Below are 18627 nucleotides of genomic sequence, written 5' to 3' on the forward strand. Positions count from 1 at the left end.
TAACCGTGACCTATCCAGGACCCGGGGCCCTCCGTTCGTTTAATTGCAACTCGGCCGCTGCTTCTCGTATATAGGTACTTACATGTTGGATCTTTGCGGCTTCTACTTTCTCGCGATTGAATTCAGTTCAGTTCTCTGTTTTCCATTGCCTTCGATGATTTCACTGTCCTATCGTCATGTCCTCACTATCCGACTTGTTATCACCTTGCTCAGTCTCACCCATCTTGTTTTTTTACAGTACTTTCAGTGTATCAGTTCTTTTCTTGTAATACCATCGACGGTATCTCCCAGCCCTTGCCTTTTTCACTGTAGGAGGTCGGGTGATGTATGTCGCTCTTGGGAGGAAGTTAGGCTGGGTAAGTAGAAACCGCAACATGGACGACTGTGTAGAACACTTTATGCCATTGAATTCAAGAAGGTCTTAAATACCTAGTAGAGTTGCAGTAACATTCCTCCTGCATTTCTTAGTAACTTGGGTGGTACTTGGGTATGCTGGTACGGTACGTGTTGTTCAGGGCAGCTTCTTTCTCTCTTTCTTTCTTAGCTTCCTTCACGGTCTCTTACAATTTACCCTTTCCGCTCTCTAATTCAGCACCTGACCTGATTCAATCCATCCCCCATCCCATAAGTAAGGTATTTCCTTTCCCATGCTGCCTTTTCCCCTGCCTGCCTTTCCTTGCACCACAATAGCCCATCCATTCCTTTCCATTCCATTACTTCTGCCCACATCCTTTCACCTTCCCTCCCCCCCCCCCCCCCCCCCCCCCCCCCCCTTCCCCTTCCCCACCTTCTTGTTCTTCTTCCTTGCAACCGGAGGCGGAGCCGGCGGCAAAAACCTCTCGAGACAAGGCGCAAAACTTACGCCTCCCCGATTTTGACCAGTAGTAGCAGACCCAGGGCCAGGGAAAGGTTCCAAAACCTCATATTCCTTAAGCGGCGCCACGTCGATCCTCAGCTTCATCCCTCTCTGTATGTATTTGGTAAGGTGTTGGCGAGCAAACTGGTCCTTTAGGTAGGGGTTGTCGGAGTTATCGTTGATCCAGTCGGCTTCTAAGCGGCGGGAGCTGGTGTCGAGGGAGATTCTGATGGACTTTAACTGGGACAATTGGGACGACTGGGACAAAGGTGTAGTGCTGGCCACAGCTGCTATGAGTCCTTCTAGTTGTGGCCGGATTGGAGTATTTTGGATGTCGTATTGCGTGACGTCGAGCGATTCTAGGCTTGGACAGCCTTTGATCAGGTCGACTAGCTGCTGGTCTTTTTCTTCCAGATCGGGACCGCTGTCTGAGGAAGAAGAAGGTGTCCGGCACCGATGTAGGGCGCTGTGGCTGATGCGCAGGATCTTGAGGTTTAGGAACTGCTGGAAGTGGCCGAGGGTCTTGATCAAGTTTTCGTTGGGGTCCATGGGTCCGTCTTCGTCAATATCCAGATCCATGTCCATCTCGTCATCGTAATCGGTGTCTGTGTCGTTGAGCATGTCTGCGTCGTCGTCAGTTATGTCCATGTCGTCGTCCTCCATGTCCATGTCCGTATCATCATCGTCTAGTACGTCCATGAAGGAAAGATCGACTAGTGCCGCATATTTTATAGACAGTGCCTTGAGTTGTTGCGAAACCGGCGCCAGAGCCTTGAGGGCCATCTTGGGGCCGATAAACGCTGACTTCAACCCCGTGAATCTCCCACCGCCTCTTGGGCTGGCTTCAGACGTGAAGACAAAACGTTCCAACTTGGGGCAAGCTTTGATGATCCTGCACAGGTCTGTCTCCTTCAAAAACGCGCAGTAATGCATCTCCAGCGAAGTGAGCTTTTCCAGTGTACGAATAGGAATCTGATCTGGAACTGTTGATGGCCCCCCGTCCCAACTGCTGCAGCTCGCGAATGACTTGAGCGTCAGGTGTCGGAGGCTGGGGGCGGCGTGATTGACGAAAGAGACGGCTTCATCAACGGCAGTAAGTGTCCGCCGAAGTGCTGCCATGTTTGTTATCGGCAGCAAATGTAGCTCCGTAAACGATTCCAGCTTTGCGGATTGCAAATTCGGGAACGTAACGCTGGACCCGGCGGCGACCACGTCCCTCCACAAGAACCGCCAACAGTTGCCGCCTCTGTTACCACCAATGCTCAGGCGATCGAGCTGTTTGATACTGCGGCAATGGCAGAGAATCACCGCCGGGATGAGGTCGGCCATCACTCCCGGCGCTTCCAAGTACCCGTTATCCAGGTGACCGCGCCCCGCCACGATATTGGCCAGGAATGGAATGTACTTGTTCAGCAAGGTGAGCACCTTCTGGTAGGACTTTGGCTCACGGTAGCAGCGATCCAGGAACGCTCCTAGTGTGTCCGAGATTGCTATCTTGGGACTTTGCTCAGGAATATGAAGTCAGTTTACAGTTAGGTAAGGAGCAAACGGGATTATCAAACCATGGAGAGGGCTGAGGGGCTCACGCTTGATAGCATCGAACCAGGTCGGCAAGCCCGTCGTCTTTCCCGAGCAAATGAACCAGACCGTAAAGATGCTCGATGTTACATGTGCTGTCAAATCGATTTTGTTGAAGCAGGAACGGGTGCTCGTAAAGGACGGGCGTCACGATCTTGTTGAGGCGACGAGAGGTGTGAGCGAGGGAAGCCAAGCCGGTGATTGCTTCGCCCATTGCCCTATGATTGTTATAGATTGTTAGTCACGACTGGACTGGACCTTCTCCAAGATTGATATCTTGGGGCAGCACGTCCATCAGTTATGATGTTACTCACTTGCGTTCCTTCTTCCATCTGATGGAAGTTTCGTCCTTGGACGGCCCTTCGGGTCCCTTTGCGTCGAGGAGGAGCTCCTTGGCGATCATGGCGATGATCTCGGTGGGAAGGCTGGAGAAGATAGGAGGAGGAGCGGGTGGAAGGCTTGTGGGAACCGTCATGGCTGCGGTTGTGGCTAGGTCCTTGATGGGGACATTAAGTTCGTTGAGCTCCATTATCCTGGTTGTGAATTTGGCCAAGGTAGGTAAATTACTCGGCTCGAACTGAAAGTTGGATGGTCAAAGGGAGAAAGCTTTTGCTCGAGGTCGAGGGGGAGGTCGAGGTTTAAGAAGGTGCCTTTTATGTTAGTGGGTGCTACGTGTTCATATTTCTCCTGCAAGCTCGAGTATCTTCAATATAGGTACTTTGGTATTCCATGCATGAGTACCGGTTTGGGGTTTCTTGAGCTGCAGGCCAAAGATTACGAGCTCAAGCACGCGGCAAAGGAAGCGCGGTTTGGGGGACATTTATAACCCTGCATGATGCCTCCGGCGTTGAGATTTATCTCCATCACCATCTCCATCGGAGGTATGCCGGGTGTATCATTCTGGTCCAGCTATCAGCTTCACTTTGCCAATTTTGTTACTCCCAGGTGACGAACGGGGACTTGATGGTATGGAGCTGAGTTGAAGACACTTGTTCAGTCATGGTCTCTACCCCCTAGATTGTCACCCTGTCAGGGCTTTCGAAGCTGAGAATCGAGAGGATTGGGTGTATGGTACACGGACGTGTTCCCTGTAGAAGACTGAGAGCCGAACCGAATCATCAACTGCTGTTGTGAGTGAGTGAGTGACTTGCATCTGGATTCTGGATGCAGTGTCGCATATAAGTCTGCGTCTGTTTGACAGCCAGGTCAGGGAACGTTTATTTGCGGCCGACTTCAAATCGCGAATACCATGTCACACCTGCCATTATCCCAATTTTCGATGGAAGACACACCTGCAATAGGTGCTCAGTTCCTGCAAAATTTCAGTTGCGAATTAACGTCCCCGACTCTTCGGCTAGAGTGGTTGTTACTGAACCAGACGAGTAGGACTTGGTAATTGGTAATTGGTGAGTACTTGTCAAGAAGAAGATTAAAGAGTTCAAAAAAGAAAAAAGCGAAATGTCCCGTCACGGGCAGGCCTATGGTAGATAAGGGAAATTGGTAGTGTCGGTTGTATCTGCCACGCCAGTGCTTGTCCTCAAGAACGGAAAGTGCTGGAAGGTGCAGTGGTGGTTGTGTAGGTTGAGATTTAGGCACGAGAGAACAAAACTTTTGTTTTCGTTGTTGAGATTAGGTATCTATCAGCCCATAAGAGTTGTCTTTCAAAAATCATATGGAATCGCTGTGCGTCAATCGTGGTTGTCTTGCCAGTGTGGCCGGGATGCGCATAAGGAATTGTACGTCACGGACCGATGTGGGGACTGGGGAAACGGGCTTGGGCCCACTTTATCGGCGATGCCGAATGCCAAGACCCGGAGGGGGGGGGCCGGACTCTTGTGGGAGCAGTACGCCGAGGTCGCTTTTGGGACACCCCGTGGAGCTATGAGAGCGCTCTTGGTATGAATTCACGTCTTGCCTTGTTAATAAAAGTCCGCTCTAGTTCAGGTTCATTATACCAGAAAAATCGGTTACACGGTTGGGGAATTCTCATCAGCGTTTAATGAGGCAACCAAACAAATACAATCACCAAAAACACACCTAACCCAACTTCCAGTGCGACAATCAAATCTTATTGGTCACTGTCTCTAACACTCTCATTTCCTCAACACCCACTCATGATCGTTGCCCATCATCTTGCTCCTGAGGTAATCAATCTGACTATCCACCAATACAAACAGCGTCCCGAAAACCAGAAGAGTCGCAAATCATGGCCCTACCAGCCACCCAGCTGAGCCAGCCATTCAGAGCTTATATGAGCGCTACCTGTGTTGTGTATATTGGTAAGACTTTGAATCATTGACAGTTTTCGTCAAGTCGGTTTCTGTCATGATTCGCCTCCTTTACTTGATAATAACTGGATGCGTGAAGTGGTTAACCTTCCGGTCTCGCATCCTCGCTGCCCTGGCTCGCCTGGGCGATGAGGAATGCCCAGAATGTCGAAGGAAAAAAAAGAGCTCGTTGGCCACCCACCCATCATCATTCCCATCTTGGACAAAACAAAGACGTCCATATTCGCTACCGGACTGCAAAGGAATTTGCCATCTCCGATTCCCGCCAACACGATCGCACACCCTGACACCACCCAAATCCAACAACAACAAACCCAATTCGGTACCCCTGGCCTTTGGTAACAAACCACCCGACCGACTACTTACCCCTGTGGCTGTCAAATACAGTGTGTACACTAAAATGATACCCCGGATTTTCTTGAGGAAAGGCAATTTCGTTGAAGCGGGAGTTGCGACATCGATCACTTCTCCGCAAGCGCTGGGACCACCTCAATGCCGAAATTGCTTCAAACGGTGTATTGAGGTTTCAGTTCTTCACGATTTGTTTTGATCACCGAATATCTTCAAAACTTTTCCAACTGTTTGGACAAGACAATACTGTACCTAGACATCATCCAACCCTTCGATTCAGACTTCTCGGTGGCTTTGGCTGGCTGGTTCCCGTCGTTATGAATGGTTACATCCCACCGCCGCTGGACACACACAAAGGAACGCCGCTACTGCACCCACACTGCAGAGGTGCAGAGGTGCAGAGGTGCAGAGGTGCAGAGGTGCAGAGGTGCAGAGAGGCGGTGGTGGTGATCATTGCATTGGGCTTGGCCCAGACCAGACCGCCTTTGACAACTTGGCAAGTTCAAGATGTCTGAACAACAAAATACGCTGGCACATGTTGAGATTTTGATGCTTCCATATTTTCGCTAAGATGAAGAGGCTTCTTATTGTCAAGTGCAAGGTAATTGAAATGTCGTGGTCGTGATTGCATGATGCTGCCAAACCTGAACCCTGAGTTGCATCTTCCTCTGATCCACCGCTCCCGCCCCTTGCCCTGCGCCTGCCCTTCCCACCCCTGGAGGCTGGGGAAAATAGGTGGTTGTTGTTGCCCAGTGCCCGCCCGTTGTCAGGTTGTGCGGCCTTTGTCCCACTGCACTGCAAGGTGGAATTACAGGGGATGGAAACAGCACACCCGCAAGTCACTTTTTTGGTGGGAAGGCTGGGAATGTCTCTTTTTCTTCTTTCTTTCTTTCTTTCTTTCTTTCTTCAACTGTCGCTGCTTTCATTGTTTACTTTTTTCCCTCCTCCCTCCACATCATACCACCAGTGGATTCCCCCTTCCCACCGCCTTTCTTGATCATTCATCGTCTTGCTTTGGGGTTTTGGCATCTTCTAGACAGTTACAGGATACTCCGACCACTTGTACCTCGACACAAGAAAAGGTGTTGTCTTCCCTGATTTGCCTGATTCAACACCATCATCATCCTTGACTCGACCAAATCCCTTTTTCTTGCTTGCGCCTCCCTTGCCGACCCGAATCCTCAACATCCAATTCGCCCCCAAGTCCGACACCGTCGCCAGCTTTTTTCTTCAGGCGATCCACCATTCTTCTGGACTTTTCCCGCTTCGGGGGCTGATGCGCATCAGTGCCATCCCACCTTCACTAGTACCTGTCCGGGTCCCCGTCTAGTCCGCTTCTCTGCCAATTCTTCCAACCACCGTCGAGATATACGACCGCCCTTGATCTCAGATCCAGGTCGAACCCGGCACACTCTCCCTCCCATTAACCATCCGCCACTGGCACCAGCACTCGATCACGTCGCCAATCTTCCCAGGGATTCCCACCTAGCCAGTCCGACGTCTGCGGAAAACCTCGCAGTCCAAACAGTCCCGATACACTCGTGCAGACCTCAGCTTGCCGCAAAGGGGAAAAGTTCAACCTCATTGTCTGACCAGAGTGGGCTACATGGGTCAATGACATCAGATTGATACGCTACTTAATTGCTTTAACTCGATCGCTTCTCCGCCATTCCACCCTCCTTCGTTCCCCGTCCTCGTCCCCGTCCTCGTCCCCGTCCTCGTCCCCGTCCTCGTCCCCGTCCCATCCGGCGCAATCCTTTCGGCGCTCCTCCTCCTACGACAACGCACCTTCGTCGGCCCTCACCTCACGCCCGAATCCGACCCTCAACAATGGAGGCACACGCTCGCGCAACCGCCTCGATGGAGGAAGCCCAGTCTCCCCACGGCGCCGAGTCCTCGACCAAGACAAACCGTCGCCGCGGCCATAGTCTCAGCGTCTCACCACCTTGGCACAACGCAAAGTCGACGACAGATAGCCATGGTCCAAGAGACTCGACCCTTCAGCACAGCATATTCGGACAAAACCATGGCCCGTTCCGCAGTCACCGCCAGAACAGCGCCGCGAGCGACGAGTCCGTCCCCGCCCATCATAAGCAGGGTCACAAGTTAAAGGGCATGCTGCGTCGAGCCTCTGTCTCCTTCCGTTCGGGTGTGAAGGGCATCGTCCATAGGAGGACCTCCGTTCCGGATACCACGACCTTCGGTCAAGATGTCGGTGCCGGTCCTTCTCAGCCTACTCCTGCTGCTCGTCCCACTACTGCGCACTCGACTTGGAACAAGTTGCGCCAAGCCACGAGCTTCCACCGCCATTCCCGCAGGATGTCCCACCACCAGGGCGAATACCCCTTCGGTCATAACGCCCTCGATTCACCGCCCCTTCCTGTCCCTGGTTCCGGCGAGCAACCTCCGATCATTCCCCGTAATACCGGTGCTGCAGCAAGACAAGCCGCCGCGAGCGCATGTCACGGCTTCGAGATGATCAACATCCCTGCACCCCGACCATGGGCGAACAACGGCATGGACGACTACGAGAGTGGAATTGGCATTGCGGTCACGAGAGGTGGATCGTCCGAGTCCGACGTCTTCATGGATGGAGTTGACTCTGATGTCGACATTGAGCTGAACAGCCCCTCGCCCAACGACGAGGTGGACATCATCAAGGTCGACTTCATTTCCCGACTTCCCGTCGAACTCGGGATCCATATTCTGGGACAACTGGACGCGACATCACTGGCTTCTACCTCCCTCGTCAGCAAGTCGTGGAACCGTGCTGTTAAGAATCAGCATATCTGGCGGGAGTCTTTCTTGCGAGAGAAGACTACCACCTATGCCACGAGCGGAGCCGTCAAGCCTGGAACTGGCCTTGGTGTGCCAGCAATTAGCCCTGGAAACAACTGGAAGGAGATTTACAGGGTCAGAGAGGAACTTGACAAGAGATGGAAGGAAGGCAAAGCTCGCCCTATTTACCTCCACGGCCATACCGATAGTATCTACTGCTTGCAGTTTGACGAGTACGTCCCAGATTTGCTCCCTCGAAATCAGGTCATATGCTAACGTCACTAGACACAAAATCATTACCGGTTCCCGCGACAAAACCATCCGCGTTTGGGACATGAAGACCTACTCCTGCAAGCTTGTTCTAGGCCCGCCCGAGATCATCAACGACTCCGACTTGTCACTTCTCTATGACGAAGCTGGCAATGCCATTCACTATGCGACCCTTCCCGAACTTGATCCCCACCCCTCAGCAAACGGTCAACTCCAAACCCCTGCTAGGAGCCACTTCTCCTCCCCCGCGCTCTTTTCACCACCCATCTTCCACCGAGCCTCGATTCTTTGCCTTCAATACGACGATGAGATCCTTGTAACAGGCTCCTCCGATGCCACCTGCATTGTCTACGACATTGCCTCCGGCTATCAACCCGTCCGCCAACTCCGTCACCACTCGGCCGCCGTTCTCGACCTCGTTTTCGATGACAAGCACATCGTCACCTGCTCCAAGGACGTGTCAATCTGCGTCTGGGACCGCGCCACGGGCGCCCTGCTCAAGCAACTCCGCGGCCACACCGGTCCCGTCAACGCCGTGCAAATGCGTGGCAACACCATCGTCTCCTGCTCCGGCGACTTCCGCGTTAAGCTCTGGAACATCGAAACCGGCAAGCAGATTCGCGAGTTCCTCGGTCACACCAAGGGTCTCGCCTGCAGCCAGTTCTCCGAAGATGGCCGCTACGTGGCGTCCGCTGGTAACGACCGCGTCATTCGCATCTGGGACGCCAACACGGGCGAGTGCGTGCGCGAGATGAAGGCCCATGGCGATTTGGTCCGCTCTTTGCACGTCGACAGTGTGTCCGGCAGGTTGATCTCCGGAAGCTACGATACGGACATCAAGGTTTGGGATATGGACACCGGTGCCCAGCTGTTGGATTTCCCGCAGTGGCATAATAGTTGGGTACTATCCGCCAAGAGCGATTACAGACGCATTGTGAGCTCAGGGCAGGATCCCAAGATTTTGATTATGGATTTTGGTGCGGATGTGAAGGGGATCGAGATGTTGGAGACTGCTGGTCCTCAAATTCAACCGCCCCGGCAGCTGCAGCAGTTTCAGCAACAACAGCAGGTTGCTGTGCCTGCAGAGCAAGGGCCGGGCGGGTACTTTTGATGTGGTCTGATATGGTTTTGACGGGACAAGACGAGATGAGATGAGATGCGTGATGATCATGGACGGCGTTTTTGGGATACGGGTTATGATAGGAAACAGGATGGTTAGACTAGCCTGGTTGGATCGCTCAGGCAGAGATGGAACATCGGGAAACGGGATATGGGATATACACAGTGATTTTGGTTTTTTTGTTATAGATAACTGGCCGCTTGATAAAGATATGAGCCGGGGTAATTCTTAATATGGGTGTGCTGCTCCAAGGTCATCGTTGGCAGACAGGAAATCCAGATCGCCGGTCGATCAACGGGGTTTTTGTTGAGCGTCAACGCTCCGAGGAGTTAGGTAGCTCGCTTTCATCTTCTTTCTTTCATTCAGTCGTCTTCAATGGATCTGGACTTTTTATACAATACAATAGATAGATTAAGGTACTTACTGGTCAACTGGGATACAAAAAGATAACATTGGTTGTTTCCTAGCTTTTACTTTACGGTAGACCTGGAATTCACCGCGCTTTGGTGGAGTAGACACCCTACTTCAAAAGGGGGAAAAAAGACACGGAATCCACTATCATTCATGATCATGGATGGATGGATAGGAAGATTTGCTTTACCAGATCGGGTGTTTACCATTAGCTTGGAAGACGTTTAGTTTGGATTTTACAAATGACAACAAAAGATAGATAGGGTTTTCATTCTCTTCCAGCAGATATGTTTTAGTGAAGTACCTAGGTAAGCTCTTCTGCGTGACGGACGGGCGTTTCATCACCCACGCAATGAAGTCTGACGATATGGGACCGTTTCAGTCACATGCCTGGTACTCAAAAGCTACTACAGTAGGTAGGTATTATTGGACTTTAGTTTATTTGTAAAGTATCTCCTTCCGTTTCGTCTTTCTTCCCCTGCTTCTTTCTTCAGTACCTACCCACGCGCGCTGCGGGTCCCAGTTCAGTTCTAATAAATACCTAACAAGGAAGGCGCCTATATACCTAATCATAGAACTCGTCGATACTACCTACCTAGGTAGCTAGGTAGGTAGCTACAGAGGTAAACGATGTACCTAACTTGTTCTATACCGTACTGATCAACAACACGAGCGTTATAGAACAATGAGCTACCTAGCTAGCGCGATGAACAGCTACCTACCATAAGGAGGGGCTTCTACCACAGATAATCTATCATCGACGCTCGCTTGGTAGTCTACTGTGTAAGGTAGGCATGGATATACGTAAGCCATCCATCCATATCCATCCATATCCCCCATGACAACATTCTTGCTTAGCCTTTAAAGTTTATGATAGAGCCCAACTCTGATCTCGATTCTGATGGATTCTGGTCTGGCCTGGGGCTGGCCTGGTCTGGTCTTTTCGACCCAGACAGACTCTGCTGTGCTTACTGCATGTAGTTCCGTTTCTATACCTACCTTATATATAGAAATACCAACCTCTAAACCAACAACACAAAGAACTTCCTTTTTTCTTTTTTTTCTCTTTCCATGCCCCCCCCTCCCCCCAAGATGATACTCCAACGCAGTCCTTGAACCGCAAAAACAGCGATAACAACCTAGTTCTAAGTCAGTAAATCACTCCACAGCCAGCCCGACATAAATGCTCATAATTACCAAGCCATTCCCGACACACACACACACACACAATGAATGTCTCGGATTTCTGTTCCGGCTCCGGCTCCGGCTCCGGCTCTTTGTGCAGTCACGCAGAGACAAAGGCAGAGGCAGAGGTCACAGAGGAAGCATAGTGCATAGGTGATACCTATGGTACCTTAGGTACTAACAGGGTCCGATCCGATCCGATCCGATCCGATCTCTACCAATACCCGGACACCTCTTCACTTGGACAAGCACGTCTACATCCACGTCATCAGTCGTTCTTTTCCAGACGGTAGGTTAGGTAGGTAGTCGTCGATTACCTACCGTACCCACACGAGTGCGTGCCCTCGGCCCTTTTTTTTTGTTTGTTTGTTTGTTTGTTTTGTTGACAGTGACAGTAACAGTGACAGTGACAGTGACCAGACTCCAGTGACTCCAGTGACTCCAATGACGGACGGTGAAGCAATGAACCCAACGAAACGAAACGAAACCAACCCAGGCCTGATGATACACTGTCTTCATTCAAGCGCCGGGCCGATAGAGATGGAGATGGCGCAGGCGCAGGCACAGGAGTCGATATCAGTGGGAGGAATCAATATCGCGTTATGAAGATAGATATAAATAAACCTATTTCCCACTCCTCTGCCTTTTTTTTGCGTCTAGCTCAATGCAGAGTGACAGTCCTCGCCGAATTCGAGGAAGCGTTTACCCAAAGCCACATACGCAAACAAGCAAAGCAAGCAAGCAAGCAAGGCCCACCCGAGTCCGACCTTCACCGGCTTTATGGAAGCAGCAGTAATAGCAGCCATGACTCAAATGAGCCTTCTTCCTCCTCCCCCCCCTCCTCCTCCTCCTCCTCCCGCTTCTTCGCCCTCCATGCGCCCCTCCCTCTCTACTGAAGTCTGGGCCAGTCGGATACCAAGAGCTCTCTTGCCACCACTGTACAGCCTCAGCTCGCTAGAACTCCATTACTGTGCATGGCTGAGGGAAGCTCACCTCCAGGATATTATTGACGGTTGCCCCAACTTGGCAACCTTCAAATTTACCTCAGAAGCCAGTCCTACAACTGGTCGACCACTTCCATCCTCGTCCGGATTCGACTTTCTGGGTCCCGCCCTGGTATTGAAAGCCTTGAGGCCACGGTCAGAGACTCTCACGGCAATATCGATCAGGTATATGCCACTTCTTGACCTCCTCTTCAGGACCCGCGGTAGCATGGACACCGACAAGAACCTGATTCAAACCCTCGGTGATTTCCCCAACTTGAGGGTCCTGCAGATCTCCCATGGTGCTTTAGGGTGGAAGGATATCGATGGTCCCAAGAACAACAGCTGGTCAGACTAGTCACTGGGTGTCCAAGTCTCGATTCACTTGACATCACACAGATCGATGTGACAAAGGCTCGGATCAGGCCACAATTGGAAGGACTGACTGCAGCTGTGGCCAGTATGAACTGTACCCCATTGTTGAAAGGGGTCAGGGTGTCTATCACAAGGCATCGCCCATGGAGCAGGGACGGCCTGGGCGCATATGCCAGGGAGTTTTTCGAAAAAGACCATCTCGACCTTTACCAGGAAAGGGGTATACAGCTTCTGGTCGATTATGAAGACGCGTATGAGGACCAAGGAGACACTTTCCCTGCCGCCATTCACGAGGGCCTGCGCCTGCGCCACGCCGTTACTTTCCATCCTGACATCGTCAAAGTCACGGGCTTGAACTTTGAGCGTGACTACGAAAGGAGAAGGTGTTGTGACCATCACGAACTCCCTGAAGGCCACTGGCCTGAAGACGCAACTCTCAGAAAGTTTCATTGGCAACGGGGCACAAGGGTGCTGTACGGAGTACTCGTCGATGGGACGAGTACCGAGCACTACATCAACGAGAGAAGAAAAACCGTCGTGATGCACCGCGACTACGGCCCTTGAGAATTTGTGCTGCAGATCCAAGGACTGTGGTTCGACGGTTTGACTTTAAGACAGCTCATATGATACGAGCATAGAAAAACCGGGGACCCAAAAACCGTTTGCGAAAGAGGCCAAGCGACCAGAACTATGCGATGGAATGATACGGAGAGGGCTGGAGTTGGGTTACGGAAGATTGAGGAAAGTCCACACCAAAACTAAGGGCAAGGCCATAGGCAGATGGCAAAGGGAGGGAATGTGGAGGGCCAAATAAGATGGACTTTGGAGTGCGGAAGAGCAAGGAGAGAAAATGTGAAGATGGAAAAAAGAGATGGAAAGCATGAAGGAAAGTAGAACATGGAATCTAAAGCAACCAAGACCCTGCACTTTGCCAACGCACCAGGTTGTTGGACGCATGACGAAGACTCGTATAAATTCGCGAACATCTCCCACGGCTCAAGACAATGTTTCAATTTTGACGATCTGACATGTTTGCGGGAGGGAAATGGTCAACGGCCGCTTGACGGGGATGTTCCATTTTCCCCTTACCCAATCAAAACAGACGATCTTCCCGGATTAGGCAGTCGGCTACCGGCTCCGAGAAGGATGGATCCGGAAGGCCGCTGTTCTCGTCAGGTAGATGAACCACCCCACAGTGAACCCCAACACTCCACTTGGAGACGGAGGATGCTCCTAAACCCCTGGAGCGGCGAGCATCACCAAGCCCTGCTTGGCCGAGGGAGACACGGGCAGTTTAGCCGGCGCAGCCTATAAGCTGAGGTAAAGTGAGGAGCCTGTTTGGAAACTTATGGTACTATATAATACGAACGGAGCATATGAAATGCCGTGCCGGCTTCATCATCCTCCACTTTTCGATCGTCTTGGATATTTCCCGTTTGTCAGGCGGACGGCATGGAGATTATGGAGAATATGGATCAAGTGATCGTCGAGGGATTCGGACCTTTGACTTGTGAAGCTTAACCGAGTCGTCTGTTCTCGCTGCTTGCCGACTTTCAGGTAAAAATACATGCCGATCGACTCGATATGCGTGCTCTTGAGGCAGTTGTTCGGGCCACGAACCCGACTACCAGGCTCATGAGCTGGCCGAAGGAGTTAGCATAAGCAACCCGAGTAAGATGGAGGGAAGATGATAAATAATCACCTTGTGTATCCTGAATTGCATCTTCCCGTCCCGTCTCTCAAGCGTCATCATCCGCAGCCAAGAACGAGGGTCTCTGCAAAGTGCCTCCAGCCGAATCCCAGTGTGCTTGAACTTGACAGATTCACTGCTTTCTCCCACCTCGTTACTCGACAGACATCATGGCCAGAGCGTTGAGACTTTTGGCGTGTTGCGCCTTGTTCTCCCAAGCCCTTGCACACTCCCGTATTCTCTACCTCATCATCAACGGACAGCAGTATCGAGGATTCAATCCCCATGCTCCCGATGCCGTCAGCAACAGCATCGGCTGGTCAACAAGCGCAGTTGACGATGGCTTCGTAACGCCTTCCAACTACTCGAACCCCGACATTATCTGCCACCGCGACGGCAAGCCCGCTAGAGCACACGCGCCGGTCAAAGCCGGAGACAAGATCCAGGTTCAATGGAACGGCTGGCCCCAATCCCACAAGGGCCCCGTCCTGTCGTACCTCGCCCCCTGCGCCAACACGACAGATGGTTGCGCTTCTGTAGACAAGAGAACGCTGTCATGGACCAAGATCGATGACTCGTTCCCGGTATTTCTCGACAAAAAAGGCGGCCCTCCGGGCAGATGGGCAACCGATGTCCTCATTGCCCAGAACAACACTTGGTTGTTGGGGTTGCCGAGCGATCTCGAGCCGGGACCGTACGTGCTGCGTCACGAGCTGATCGCACTACACTACGCCAATCTCAAAGACGGAGCGCAGAACTACCCGCAGTGCGTGAACTTGTGGGTGGAGGCTCCGGGACCAAAGGCCGCAACAATCGGCAAGGAAGAAGTGGTGGTGGCCGGACAGAAGGAAGGAGTGCCGGCTACGGCGCTGTATAAGCCCACAGACCCGGGGGTGGTCATCGATATCTACACGGCGCTGTCGACGTATATAATCCCAGGGCCAACGGTGGCGCCCGAGGCGAAGCCTGTGCCTGTGACGGAGCAGACACTGAAGAGTACCATCACGGCGGTAGGGACGCCGGTGGTCGTGACGCGGGCAACGGCAACTGTCCCATTGCCAAATGGCAAGACGGCGGCGGCGTTCAAAGGTTGAGCTCAGTTCATGGCTTCGAAGCGGCGGCTGGGGACAGTCAGAAAATGGTGGGCCGGTTGGCTTCTGATGTATATAGATTTGCCGATCCGTCGCTCCGGGCGTTTGCTACAACTTTTCTTTGCTTTTCTTTTGTATCAATAAATTTTGACGACGAGTTGCTTTTCCCAAGTCAGGAATCATGATGATACAATGTGCTTCCATTGTGAATTGGGAATCGTTGGCGCGAAGGGTTAAGGGGCACGAGAGGTGCCTTTTGTTGTTGTTGTTGTTATTTTTAACGTCTACTTCCGCCTCCCGTAGGGCATGAGACGTGCCGCACCGGTGAGTCTAGCATACAAAATTAAGAGCAATGCCCTAACTGTCCACCAAAACCATTAATCCGAGGGCAAACCGAGGCCTATTGCCGTTGTAAATCATGTGTTGCCCATAGCGTAAACGCGGCCCAACACTTATAATCGAATCGCCCAGTGGGCGAGCCGCCAGTATATGACGGAACCTGTAGCACAAAGGAAAAGATAAAAGAAATGACAAAATCACTCCTCTCCGCTCTCGCTCTCGCTCTCCTCCTCCCGCAAGGCCTCCTCCCGTCTCCTTGCACGGTGAACTAGCCTGTCCAAGTCCACCGTAACCCTCTCAATGTCGTGGCCAATAGAGAGGTGTCTGGACAGCTGGCAGGATCGAGCCGTCAAGGTTCTGCCGGGTCTTTGGCACGTACTTTGTCACTGCCAGCCAGCTGCGTGGGCGGCGACAGCTCAAGCATCTGATTGGTTGTTGATAACAGGACGTGTGATACGGGAATCTACGGATTTACACTCAATACAGGGAGTCACGAGAGTGAGGCCATATTGTGTGTAAATAAAGGGTAAAGAGAGATTATCTTAGAAGAAAGGCCTGGCTTCCAGCCAGCCGTCTGCACGTAGTAGATATGCAGCGCAGCGAGCTAGGTGGCCCGAGCGCAGGGCAACAGCTGGGCAGGCACCAGAGCCTCCAGCTAATCTGGGCTGTCACGACTAGTCTAAGCTATAATACAGGATATGGCCAACGATACCAGGAATCCAGGGATTGTGGTATCAACGTGGCTGCTGGCGCCGAGAGACAAGTCACCAGCCATTACACTAACAGTAGAAGCGACTACCAATATACTAAAGTACAGCCACTCTGTTAGTACAAGCTGCCCGGGGCGTCTCCATGTCATCAACAACCGAACGACATGGCACCTTTCGTTGAGTTGGCCGTCGTCTCAACTTTCACTCCAACACTGACAGGAGTTTCCGTCCTCGATGAGACACTCAACAACTATTTCTTCAATTGCCTTCATCTGAGCTCTCTACCGGATACATTCCCATGCGACCCCCCTCATCTTTTGTGCATATTCACACCCTGTCATCGGTCGGGTGTCAATGATGCGCCAGAACGTTTGGAGGCTGGCGGGTGCATTTCCAGTCGCGCATCTCAACCAGAGCCCGCGATACTCAGCTTGGAACCCCTTTATACAGAAGCGCAATCGAAATACTACCGCGGAGGATAGGGGCAAGGTTGGGCAACCATTAGATCACAATGGGCGACCACTGTCCGAAGAAGCAATAACCGCTGCCCGCGAATACTGGAGACTACAGGAGTTTATTGACCACTCTCTGTCACCCCCAACGTCCGGCCTTCTTCATGAGATACATCTTCACCGGACAACCTACACCAACGCTGTGTTGAACCAAGACGGTGCGAGTAAAGTTGCCGCCACGCGTACATACGAACCCCCATACATCGAGCCTTCAAGGGACAACGACGAGCTCCAGCCCAACGAACTGCCACCTCTTCTTGATTACCACTGGCACACATACAGCTCCTCTCCGTCATCACAATCGGTCGACCCCAGTCCAGAGCCCGGACCATCTTTTAGCTCTGAAGAAGACCACCCGTCGCTCTCTCCAGAACAAGAAGCCCTTGTTGAGCTCGCGGCGTCTGGCGATAATATCTTCTACACAGGCTCAGCAGGCTCTGGCAAATCTCGGGTTCTACATGCTATCAAGGAACGTCTTCAAGGGCTCGGACAAGTCGTCCATGTTGTCGCTCCTACTGGCAAGGCTGCCAGCAATGTCAGTGGCATGACGACCTGGTCCTTCGCTGGCTGGTCTCCGGGTCTTACCCGACAAGGTATTAATGATCTTGTGGGTAAGTCCTGCTCAAATATAGTTCGTCAACGCATCATAGGCACAGACGTCCTCATCATCGACGAGATTAGCATGGTTGAGAATCTCCATTTTGAACGCCTCAATGCCGTGTTCAAGAGAATCCGCCAGAATCGTCGACCATTTGGCGGTGCCCAGGTCATTGTCGTTGGCGATTTCTGCCAGCTACCACCAGTGTTACCGTTCAAACTCTGTTTCAAGTGCGGCAAGCAGATGAAGAGGGTAGGATGCCAAGACGAGGAAACGACAACTTACACATGCAAACCGTGTCGCGAAACCTACACTGATGCGGACAAGTGGGTTTTCCGCAGCAAAGCCTGGAAGCAATGTAATTTCACCAACATTCACCTCAAGACGATCCACCGACAGCACGACCCGCAATTCATCTCCATGCTGGAGAAATGTCGAGTTGGCAATCGCCTCACTCTCGAGGAGGTTGAGACACTTCTCTACCATCCTTCAAACACCGAACAAGGCACCAAGTTATTGCCAACGCGACTAGAGGCCCGCTTGCTAAATGAAGAAACTTTCAAAAACTTACCAACTCAAGCCAGGAGTTATCAATGTTACGATGAGTTTCGCTGGCAAAAGAAACGCCACCCAGAACTGGCTTACTTGAATGAGAGGCGTCCAGACGGCACACTCGAAGCTCTGAAGGACCAAGTCCTAGAGCCTACACTCCATCTAAAGGCGGGTATGTCCGTTGTTCTTCTCTACAACCTGAGCGTCTATCGGGGGCTTTATAATGGCAGTCAAGGTGAGGTGATCGGTTTCCAACCTTTCTCCTACAGGAGCAACGCACCCAAGCGACCCAAGCGACCCAAGCGACCCAAGCGACCCGTCAGCAACCCGAACGTAGCTCCCTCGCGGGAGGAGATGGCACAAGTCAAGCCGTCGCATGCTGAGGGACAAGACCACGACGACGACATTATTGAATGGCCAGTCGTCCAGTTTGCGAATGGCGTAACCCAACTTATACACCCCATCTTGCGAAAGATCGAGTTGGGGGAATCAGAGCCGTATTCTGAGTTGATGCGGATCCAGATACCGCTCGCGCCGGCCTGGGCCATGACCATCCACAAATGTCAAGGCATGACAATGGACCGTGTCATCGTCGACCTGTCCAAGGCGTTCGTCACCGGCCAAGCATACGTTGCTCTTTCCAGAGCGAGATCACTTGCAGGCCTGAAAGTGGAGGGAAGTCCAAGAAACCTCCTTAGCGGTATGGGAATGAACGAAACCGTCCGAAAGTTTCTAAACGACACGTTTGGAGATGAGTGGACCGGTGGCTCACTCTCTAAGACGTCCTCGGTGCCATGGTCGTAGCAGGAAGCGGACGAGACCGAGCCAGCTCCGGCTGAAGTTGAGGCCGCCAGCGCTTCATGAGGCTCTCCTGGATTCTACTGCCCAGTACCCAACATCGAGCCATGATCCATAGGGATATACCGTCTGCACCACCGCC

General features: G+C 52.1%; 5 protein-coding genes across 5 annotated transcripts; 4 read left to right on the forward strand and 1 right to left on the reverse strand.

Moving 5' to 3' along the window:
* Positions 1-733: 733 nt before the first annotated feature.
* Positions 734-3872, reverse strand: SMAC4_09516 (uncharacterized protein; the record flags this gene model as incomplete). Its single annotated transcript, XM_066090966.1, has 3 exons — positions 2749-3872; positions 2443-2652; positions 734-2357 (listed from the first exon to the last, which is right to left on the reverse strand). The coding sequence occupies exons 1-3, from the start codon at positions 2961-2963 to the stop codon at positions 734-736; spliced, it is 2049 nt and encodes a 682-aa protein (XP_065946826.1). The 5' UTR covers positions 2964-3872.
* A 2515-nt stretch (positions 3873-6387) lies between these two features.
* On the forward strand, positions 6388-9917 carry SMAC4_09515 (uncharacterized protein). Its single transcript, XM_003345493.2, has 2 exons — positions 6388-8084; positions 8137-9917. Exons 1-2 carry the CDS (start codon positions 6904-6906, stop codon positions 9230-9232), a joined length of 2277 nt encoding a protein of 758 aa, XP_003345541.1. The 5' UTR covers positions 6388-6903; the 3' UTR covers positions 9233-9917.
* A 1793-nt stretch (positions 9918-11710) lies between these two features.
* Positions 11711-12759, forward strand: SMAC4_09514 (uncharacterized protein; the record flags this gene model as incomplete). The annotated part of the gene is made up of 2 exons (XM_003345492.1): positions 11711-12168; positions 12348-12759. 2 exons carry the CDS (start codon positions 11711-11713, stop codon positions 12757-12759), a joined length of 870 nt encoding a protein of 289 aa, XP_003345540.1.
* Positions 12760-14055: 1296 nt separating this feature from the next.
* SMAC4_09513 (uncharacterized protein) lies at positions 14056-14979 on the forward strand (the record flags this gene model as incomplete). The annotated part of the gene is made up of 1 exon (XM_003345491.1): positions 14056-14979. One exon carries the CDS (start codon positions 14056-14058, stop codon positions 14977-14979), a length of 924 nt encoding a protein of 307 aa, XP_003345539.1.
* Positions 14980-16382: 1403 nt separating this feature from the next.
* SMAC4_12620 (uncharacterized protein) lies at positions 16383-18491 on the forward strand (the record flags this gene model as incomplete). The annotated part of the gene is made up of 1 exon (XM_003349149.1): positions 16383-18491. One exon carries the CDS (start codon positions 16383-16385, stop codon positions 18489-18491), a length of 2109 nt encoding a protein of 702 aa, XP_003349197.1.
* Between the last annotated feature and the right edge of the window lie 136 nt (positions 18492-18627).

The sequence above is a fragment of the Sordaria macrospora genome, chromosome 4, assembly GCF_033870435.1.
Source record: "Sordaria macrospora chromosome 4, complete sequence".
NCBI classification, from domain to species: domain Eukaryota; kingdom Fungi; phylum Ascomycota; class Sordariomycetes; order Sordariales; family Sordariaceae; genus Sordaria; species Sordaria macrospora.

What these genes read in the sequence shown, in the direction of transcription:
- SMAC4_09515 (XM_003345493.2), top strand. Translation starts at nt 6,904, where the DNA reads ATGGAGGCACACGCTCGCGCAACCGCCTCGATGGAGGAAGCCCAGTCT. An exon ending in TACTGCTTGCAGTTTGACGA is followed by an intron (nt 8,085 to 8,136) that starts GTACGTCCCAGA and finishes TAACGTCACTAG; the next exon opens with ACACAAAATCATTACCGGTT.